Below are 10,544 nucleotides of genomic sequence, written 5' to 3' on the forward strand. Positions count from 1 at the left end.
TATAATGTGAGTCTGAAACTTCACATCCTTTCAGCGGATCGAGCTTGGTCTATTTTTGAAAATGACGAGATTGTGATTAAAGCCTCTTCACAATGATTTATGTCGCTAAAATGGAAAATGTCCAGTGCCAAACAGAGGGGAGGATGAGCCGGCTGTAGACTCTGTATCATGAACACTGGACACATGCCGAGAGACACCAACAGCAGCAGTCACAGGTTTCAGTTGTGGCCAAAGTGTAAGTCTATAAGGATGTTAATGATTGATGAATTGATGAATCGACGTTAAGAATTTGATGGATTAAACATGAACTGATTAATTGACCATGAAGGACAGGCTATGTGCTATTTCTCTTTTTTTGCTGAAATGATTTACCACCACAAGGTCAAACAAACAGGCTAGAACAGAGCTGCATCCATTCCTGCACATAAGCTATGCATCAGTGGCAACTTGTTAAATCACTCATACCCATTTAAGTGACCGCTTTAATTGGAGACAGAAAACAGACAATCTCTTTGCTTTTCAAACAATGAGACCACCTATTTCTCCCTGGCAAGATGGTACCATATATGGATGCTTACCATGCTAGGCTACATGTCTTTGTGTGTGTGTGTGTGTGTGTGTGTGTGTGTGTGTGTGTGTGTGTGTGGTGGGGGGGGGGGGGGGGGGGGGTAGTCAGAGAGAGGTAGATTTAGGATTCTGTAAACACTGCCAGTCTGTTCTGCCTGTGTGTCTGTCGAGCCATTAAATTGGTGCCTGCTCTATATCTAAATAGTCCTGCTCCACTGATGCAGTACCATCTGTGGCCAGCTGGCTGGGTAAAGTGAAGTGTGAATAGTGGCGATCATCAACTGGATGATTAGCTGGATAATAAACTGCGCTGTCTGGGACTCCAATCTGTAGTGCTGTTCCTCACATGAGAATGTATGCTGCATGTGCAAATAATAGTTCAACTGTGTGTGTGTGTGTGTGTGTGTGTGTGTGTGTGTGTGTGTGTGTGTGTGTGTGCGCGTGCGAGTGTGTGTGCGTGCGTGCGTGCATGCTTGATGGGGTGCGTGCGTGTGTGTGTGTGTGTGTGTGTAAGGAAGTCACTGTCAGACGGTTCCCACGGGCCTGGGAAGTCCTTGTGGATTTGAGAAAAACAAAATAAGGTGTTGATACAGTAGTGTTTCCTTGATATTTTAAGAATTTCACACAAATGAATTGCTATTGGAATTGATATACAGTATTTTGAAATCTCACCCAAATTAATCTGGATTTCTTGACTTGACAAGATCATGAATAATAATAATAATAATTCTAGTTGGTTTTTGGTCTGGGTAAAGTCATCTGACCACCACCACCACCACTCACTCATCTGGTGGAGTGTGTATGAACTATCAATTATGTTATTGAAAAAAAGAATAGGAGTTTGATTTTGAATAACTCTGAAAAAATAGAAGTAGGTTGGCCGTTAGCCTTTTCTCAACACTAAAAGCCATGAAAGCCTCATATGCATGTCAGCTACAGATGACCATACCACAGAGCAATCATCCAAACGACACAGAACAAATTGATGTCCAAGTGAGCGTGGGAACTCTGAAGCCAGACTATGTGCATGTGTGACATCACGAACCTCATAGTTTGTCTTCATTAACTTAATTCTCTCTTTCCCCTTTCTCTCTCTCTCTCTCTCTCTCTCTCTCTCTCTCTCTCTCTCTCTCTCTCTCTCTCTCTCTTCCTCTCTGTCTCTCTCTCTCCTCCAGCTCTAGGCAGCAGCGGGGCGTGCGAGCACAGGAGCCCGCCCAGCGTGAGGGCGTGTCTGAATCGGGCGGCGGGCGGCGGGGCGGGCGAGAGGAGCAAGGGGTCGGGGGTCAATGGAAGAAGAGGCTCTGGCAGTAGGACTCCGCTGCAGCCCAAACCACAAGGTAGATAACACCATCACCGTGGCAACACACCACAACAACTCAGCCAGACAACATGCGGGTGTGTTAAAATGACACAGTTGTCACACGCTGGATCAGAATGTGCGTCTCAGCAGTAGCTTGCTCACCTGCGCTCCCCACTGTTTCATGTCTCTCTAAGCCAGTGTGCTACTTACTCATTGCGAGGCTGGCGAGCCTCATGTGGCTCGCCAGGTTCTAATTGGTGGCTCGCAGCCAATAGATATAAAATAATTAATTGAACGTGGAATATTCCAGAATATTGACCCCCTGGCAACTTTATTTCTCAAAAGCGATCTGCTGACTTCTTCTGACAACGGGAAGCATGTTAATGAACTTTAAGTGGCTCCGTGTTGAGCGAACACATGCACCTTAAATTGTTTCCCTTGCTCTTACATCAGGTATTATGTTGTTTTTATGATGTTTCTAATTTATATGTTGTTTTTATATTGTTCTCCTTCTTCGTACTCAGTTGTTTTTATGATATTTTATGATTTATGATATCCTAGTTGACATATCCACCAGGACCTTGAGTTCATATTTCGTTCCCTTCCATGTTTCATGTTTTGGAATGACAATAAATATCCTTGAACCTTGAACTTGAACCTTGAATGTGTTGAATCCTAAAGCATCTGGCAATAAATTGGTACGGTTGATGCCAGTTTTCTCTACTTATTCCAGAGGTCTGAGTGCTTCACACACACACACAGCCCTCCTGCCTCTGCTGCGAGCAGGGACTGTAGCGCTTGTCATTGCTACCGGCGGCGTACACCGTAACTGGCCCGGGCGGGTGGAGTCAGCACATACAGTAATATTAAAACGGGCTCCGCCACAACTTGCATGTTGACGTGCAAATTATCGTACGTCATCTGGTGACTTACTTTCTGAGCAGCCAACAGCGACTTTCCTTGGAAAGTTTGGCAAGATTCAAGACAAGAATACATTCAGGACTTTGTGGCTGTATTGTTTTTTTTTATGTATGTGTTAACTCTGTAGTGAAGCATTTGATCATGTGTTGCACCATTACAAATTTACTGCTATATCTTATTAAATTGTTGATGTTTTATTCGTTCACATTATTAGACACAATGATTAAAATTTGCGTAAACCGTAAAACACAGAATTCAGGTCAAATAAAACAGAAAAAAAAAAATTGAGGGGGGGATGGAATTTTGAAAATATATATACGTATATTGTAGAGCCCTATATGGCAAATTAGTAGGCAGATACAGTATACTTGGTCGGGGTGGCTTTTGATGTTTTGCTGTCAAAGTGGCTCTATTGACTTTGTCCTGCCAGTGTGGCTCTCATAGAGAAAAGCGTGAGGATCACTGCTCTATAGTATGCGTATCTGCTGTTACTGGAACTGTACGTTGTATGATTCACAAGCCACCCATGACTCAGTGCATGTATGACTAAACACACGCTCGCGTCACACAGAGGAGCGGTGAAAACAGATCGTTATGTAACAACGGTGAACCTGAACTCTGGTCCTCTGCTGTTTGACCATGGTCAATCATCTCTCTGCAGATAAGACACGAGAGACCTTCTGCAGCTCTACATCAAACTTCCATTCCAATACTTTCTGTGAACCTCTAGCAGAATGGAGCAGAATTTGTACCGGAAAAAGTCAAAGAAAAAAAAGAAAAAACTATAACCTATAACTCAGCCACACCCACAAACCTGTCTCTTTCATTTTGAATGTTGAATCCAAGTGCAGTGTCCTTGGTCTTGGTTCAGGGTTTTAGTTTGAGATACACTGTAACTTGCTGCCCCCTTCAGTTCCAAATTGGCATTACAGTGAAACATTCCCTCATGGCGGGCCACCCAATCATTAAGGCTCATTTCCACCTGCATCTTCAATGATTCCCCCTAGTCATTACTGTGTCTCATGTCTCATCAGTTTAGATGCAAAATCAATCTTTAACAAAGGTACGGATGTCTCCTTCCCTCTATACATGGATTTACTCTCGAACCTCCTCTGTCTTCCCTCCAGTGCCTCCCAAGCCAACGCACCTCCAGAGCCCGGTGAGCACGGAGCTGTCGTCCCCGCTGGGCCGCGTTCAGAGACCAGGGTCTAAAAGCAGCATGGAGGAGGGAGGAGGAGGACGAGGAGGAGGAGGAGTGGGGGGCCTGGCCAAGGAGCGAGCCAGGGACAAACACTCGAAAGTCCTGGACCTCATCAGCCGCTTTGAGGAGAACAGCAGGTACCCCCCGAATCCCAACGCTTTTTGCCTCTTTAGCGCTGTGGACACGTCGAGGTTTTTTTTGATTGATTGATTGAGTTCTTTATTGATAATGAATACACAGTATATACAACATACATATATACATACACAGGCCCACCATTATCAAAAGGATAAAAACGCAATAAAGCTGACAGCTTATTTCCATTGCGGTCCTCGTGATGACTGTTATAAAATGTGTACTGTTGTGTGTATGTCTGGATGTGTGTAAGTGTGTGATAGTGTGAGTGCCACAAGCACTTGTCAGAGTCTGAGGGTGATGCGTGGGTGTGCCTGCCACGCAGGGGGGAGAATGATATGGGAAAGTGGGGCACAGTGAATAACCAATAAAAATAAGCATAAAATAAGATAAAAGACAATTTGTGCTATTAATAAATAAACCCATCAAATCCTAATGAAAAACATACTTTAAAAAATAATCAAATAAAATAAATAAAATAAATAAAATACTATAAGATCTAATAACATGTAGGGTCGAGTGAGACACTGGCTCAGTTACTGGCTGGCCGACAACAGGTCGCCCCCCACCTCAGTCACCTTGGCTACCATCAAATCCATCCTACATGAACCTATACTGGACAATATTTTATAATATACTATAGCATTACATATCATTACCATACAATATTATATACTATATAATAATATAGATATAATATAATATATAATATAATAATATAATACCACAATATAACACAACACATTAAGTCCAGGTTCTATTTCTCCTGATCCAGTTCTTGACTTTACCTTTGAAGGAGGGATAGGGGCAGATTGTCTTAATCTCAGCTGGGAGACTGTTCCAGGCTACTGCCGCTGAATAAAGAAAGGAATTTTGGCCGATGCATCTTTTACATTTTACTGGGACCAAGGTGCGTAGGGGGCGTCTGTAGTGCTGTGAATACGTCGAGGTGCGTAGGGGGGCGAGAGACTCTGTAGCGCTGTGGATACGTCGAGGTGCGTAGGGGGGCGAGAGACTCTGTAGCGCTGTGGATACGGCGAGGTGCGTAGGGGGCCTCTGTAGTGCTGTGGATACGTCGAGGTGCGTAGGGGGCCTCTGTAGCGCTGTGGATACGTCGAGGTGCGTAGGGGGCCTCTGTAGCGCTGTGGATACGTCGAGGTGCGTAGGGGGCCTCTGTAGCGCTGTGGATACGTCGAGGTGCGTAGGGGGCCTCTGTAGCGCTGTGGATACGTCGAGGTGCGTAGGGGGGCGAGAGAGTGAGTGGAACGTAAGAGGAATTGAAGGGTGAAAGGATTTGAGGCTAAGCAATCGCTCTATTCCAGTGATGGTGATTCTCAACCTTTCAATCATATTGAGGACCCCTCATTTAGTACGCATTAGACCCCCATTTGATGAGGTTTTTCTCTCGGACCCAAGTCTGAGAATGTTTTTATTGTCAGATATGATTTTGTCTAGAATTGTCTGTCTGTATCGTGGGTTAGAGAGATAACAGACTTTGTCTTTGTCTTTATTTAAGATCCCCATTAGCTACAGCAGAGCTGCAGCTATTCTTCCTGGGGTCAAACAACTTGCATAGTTTCAAGATATCACATACAAAATTTACATTCTGTATAAAAAATACATTCTGTACAGACATACAAACGGTACAATTTTGGATATTACATACATACATACATACATACTGTACCTTTCAAGATATTGCATACATCAGAATTACCTACATATCATTACAGATGTGTAGAATAAGAATATACATAAAACTACATCACATATTATGTATACCTATATATATATACCATATCTTATATATATAATTATATATATATAACTATTACCATCACCATATATATTATATATTAGTTATGTACATGCTTCAATATGCTTCAATATGCTCTATACAGACTGTCTGTATTGTAGCTAGAGAGATAACAGACTGTCAGTATTGTAGGTTAGAGAGATTACAGACTGTCTGTATTGTAGGTTAGATAGATAACAGACTGTCAGTATTGTAGGTTAGAGAGATAACAGACTGTCAGTATTGTAGGTTAGAGAGATAACAGACTGTATTGTAGGTTAGAGAGATAACAGACTGTCTGTATTGCAGGTTAGAGAGATAACAGACTGTCTGTATTGCAGGTTAGAGAGATAACAGACTGTCTGTATTGTAGGTTAGAGAGATAACAGACTGGCTGTATTGCAGGTTAGAGAGATAACAGACTGTCTGTATTGTAGGTTAGAGAGATAACAGACTGTCTGTATTGCAGGTTAGAGAGATAACAGACTGTGTGTATTGCAGGTTAGAGAGATAACAGACTGTTTGTATTGCAGGTTAGAGAGATAACAGACTGTCTGTATTGTAGGTTAGAGAGATAACAGACTGTCTGTATTGTAGGTTAGAGAGATAACAGACTGTCTGTATTGTAGGTTAGAGAGATAACAGAGACGAATGATCGAAATAGTAATTCTTTACATTCTCTAATTGCATTAATGTCTTGTAAATTAAATAATGGTAATGTTTAACAATTAATTAATTTTCACTTTCAGTTTCATATTCTGTCACAGAAATAATTCCAATACGTCACTCAATAGCTTTTGTAATAGAACGAGCCGAGTCAGGCTGTTGAAATCTCGAACGGCCACAAACAGAAAACTCTTGTCTTTGCCAACATTTCCTACCAACTACTTATAGGATGAAAAGCAGAAGTCCTCGAGTTTCTCTCTCTCTCTCTCTGTCTGTCTGTCTGTGTCATCAGCCTGAGTCATTGATGCGAGTTGAGACGCGAGTCGTAGACAGAGCGAGGTCAGATTAGCTGGTGGCTCAGCAACCAAGGCGATGCAGGGAGATCTGTACAGGCGGGGGGGAACACAGCTGCTCATTCAGTGGTGGAACAGACACAGACCTCTGTGTGGTCAGATGAAGCCTGGGAGAACGAGGTAGGATCTCTCCTGTACATTCTCTCTCTCCTCTTTACCGGCGTCTGCCTCTCTGATCCCGTTGCTTTGTCATTGCACGCTGATTTAAAATGCACGCTTGGCTGCGGGGAGCACGAGGAGTTCCGCTTGAATCTGGAATGCTGTTTTTGTCACGTATAAATAGATGTTTCTATTTTCTGTAACTAAGGCTTTCTTACATTTTGCGAACGATCAAAGTTTCCCTATTATGGTTTCTTTGATTTCTTATTTTAGTTCGGCTGTGTCTTCTTTCATGGCAAGTCCCAGTGCTGATTGTAGCTGCGGTCTCTTCTATGTTAGGGAGGCCCATGGGTGGTGGTGAGGTGCACACACACAATGGTGCCCTTGTCCCAGCCGCTCATACAGTCCAGTCCAAGTCCCAAAGCATGCGGTCAGCAGCAGTAGCATGCGGTCAGCAGCAGTAGCGCACCAAAGATTCACTGCAGTCTGTTGCCACTCATTCCTCAGTACATTTTTTTTTGTTTTATCAGATTTTTTCACATTTTCCTCCCATTTTCTCCCCAATTGTACTTGGCCAATTCCTCCTCCACCCCCTCTACCGATCTGGGGGAGAGTTGTAGACTAGCACATTCCTCCGATGCAGTCGCCAGCCGCTTCTTTTCACCTGACAACGAAGAGTTTCACCGGCAGGACATAGCGCGTGGGAGGATCACGCTATTCCTCCCAGTCCCCCCCCCCCCCCCGAAAGGGCGCCCAGACCGATCAGAAGAGGAACTAGTGCAGCGACAAGGACTCATACCTTACCCGCCTACCGGCTTCCCACCCGCAGACACGGCCAATTGTGTCTGTAGAAGCGTCTGACCAAGCCGAAGTTACCGCTGCCGGGGGAATGACCCCGGGTGTCCGCGGTGAATCGAACCTCGTATCCCAGGTTTCCTCCTCACCTTTCGTTTTGGAGGTTGGCCACACGGAACCAGGTGTGGCGTATCCTTTGCATTCAGACGTGGGGGGGGGGAAAGGTCCCTGAAGCCTCCAGGAACAGAATGAGCCTAAAGTGAATAATATAGTAATCTGGTTCACATGGTGCTGGCCGCCTGCACGGAGCCCAGACCGCCACATGCTGTGTGTGAAGCTGCTTTTAATGAGCCTGCAGAGAGGCTGCTTTCAAACACTGTCATGTACTGGACAACCTTCCTGTGTCACCAAATGCTCTATATCAGGGGGTTTTCAAAGTCTGAGACTGTGGGCCTCCCCTCAGAGACAAAGCTTGGAAAAAGGTGCCCCCCCTCGCTCAATTTCTGGATACCTATGGGATCATGATTATGTTATTTGTCTATTCCCATAGACAATCAACAATTGAGCCAAGATAGCCTGATATTGCTGTTTGACATACTTCAGTTCAGACTACACCAAATGCATTAAAAATGTCTGTCTGAAGGCATTTATTAGTTTCTGACTCTGGGAAAGTGGGGGGCGGGGGATGGGGGATCCCCAAAAAACGACTCTATAATCTCCAAATCACACCCATTGATAACTAATTTAATATTTGTTCACTTCCATTCACTGGGCCTCCCCTGAAACTGCTTGGAGTCTCCCTTTGAAAACCTCTGGTCTACAGTATATGTAAAGAGGAACTGCTGCACAAAGTGAACTTGCACACTTCTGCGTGGAGTGTGTTCACACACAGTCAAGTAGGCAACCGCAAAATTGCATAGTTTGTGCGTGCGTGCGTTGCATGCGTGTGTGTGTGTGTGTGTGTGAAAACAAAAAAACAAAACAACAACTTTTGGCTGTTCAAGAATGCACTCAATATAACAAACAACAGTTTTAGAACACTGTAGTTATATCATTTGTTAGCAAACTAATTAGAGTACTAACATAACCTGACCTGTGACCTGTGACCTGCTCCATCAGTCACATTGACCCCAAAACACATTTTGAGTTTTATACACTGTATAAACTGAATGTACGCTTTCTGATCTGATCTTACTAGTATCCGAATTCTCAACTGTTAATTTGATTCACTATAAAATACCCACAATGCACTGCAACTTCTCCTGAACAGCGAATGTACCCTGCATGTTCTCCCGTATACCACAATGAATGCAATGCTGTCGCGTTTACCGAAGGAGAAGAAGAGTGAGGTAGTGTCCGAAACTGGTTTGATCGTTCCCCATATAGTTCACTATTATGATGAACACTACATGTGAAATCGTGAGGGGAGTGGATGAGTGAACCATTCTGAGCAGGGCTATTGTTTCATCCTAAAACCTTCCAATGGCCTACAACCCAGAAGTGATTCATCTGTAGAGTGTTTCACCAGCCTGTTGTTCCCCTATTTATACACACTTCCTGTTTCTACCGGACAGTAGACGCTCCACGCACCTCCAACAGTTCAGACATCAGCCGCTGCTTGTCCCAGAACTGTTTTACGGTAACCGTGACATCACGGGTATCTGTGGTTTGTGTTGCTGGCTGCATATTGCTCGTGCTTGTACGCGTTAGAAATGTTGCCCGGGCAAAAAGAATGAAGAGAGACAGTGAGAAGAAATGTACAGTAGTGAGATGAGATACAGTAAGTAGGTTACTGCCTGCTGTAACATGGGAAGCATAGGGGAGGAGGAGGAGCCAACAATGTACAGAGCGAGTCAGCTGGCTCGCAGACAGCTGGGACAGGATGTAGTGCTACTGAATGGTGTGTGTGCGTGTGTGTGTGTGTGTGTGTGTGTGTGCGTGTGTGTGTGTGTGTGCGTGCGTGCGTGCGTGTGTGCGTGCGTGTGTGTGTGTGTGTGCGCGCGTGTTCCGACTCTTTGCCGTATATCAACTTGTCTTGTGCAAATTGCTTTTCCATATCATTCATGCTCAAGCAGCAGATGAAAGCGAGAGGAGGCTCTTACAGCACAGCGTACAGCAGCAGTGGGTCTCAACGTGGGGTTTGGGGAGTGACCACCAGGGGGCCCCGGCAAATCGACGAGTCAGTCAACTTTTAACAAGAAGTGAACACAATTAGAGAGACTGTAGAAGAATGACTGTTTTGATCGTAGTTTCGCCGTCATCTCTCTACCCACGATACAGACAGTAGGGCTGCAACTCACGATTCTTTGTATGATCGATCATTTTCTCGACGAATCAATTAGTCGTTTGGTCTATAAAATGTCACAAAAAGGGTTAAAAATGACGATCACTTTTCCCCCAAAGGCCAAGATGAAGTCCCCAAATGTCTTCTTTTGTCCTGAACAACAGTCCACAACCCAAAGACAATCAGTTTACTGTCATAAAATACTAAAGAAACCAGAAAATACTCACATTTAAGAAACTGGTAGTATTCACATATCGTTTAGTTACTAATTGTTGCAGCTCTAACAGTCACTCATCATTCTGGAATTCTGGACAAAATCATATCGAACATAAAAAATATTCTCAGGCTTGGGTCCAATTAACGCAATCTCAATGGGGGACTGTCCAACTGGGGGTCCGCGCGTGGTCCTAATGTAGACTGAATTGGGG

At 44.2% G+C, this 10,544-nt stretch overlaps 1 protein-coding gene across 1 annotated transcript in view; it reads left to right on the forward strand.

The window, feature by feature from the left end:
* The window catches only part of LOC310792922 (uncharacterized protein), a gene marked incomplete at its 3' end in the record, with an annotated part of 49,672 nt that overhangs the window by 33,588 nt on the left and 5,540 nt on the right, over positions 1–10,544 (forward strand). Inside the window, exons 3-4 of the mRNA XM_083654688.1 lie at positions 1,743–1,904; positions 3,916–4,126. Of these exons, the coding sequence (XP_083510814.1) occupies positions 1,743–1,904; positions 3,916–4,126 (373 nt within the window). The remainder of the gene's footprint in view (positions 1–1,742; positions 1,905–3,915; positions 4,127–10,544) is intronic.

This window comes from Poromitra crassiceps (genome assembly GCF_964638095.1).
Source record: "Poromitra crassiceps genome assembly, chromosome: 18".
Lineage (NCBI taxonomy): Eukaryota > Metazoa > Chordata > Actinopteri > Beryciformes > Melamphaidae > Poromitra > Poromitra crassiceps.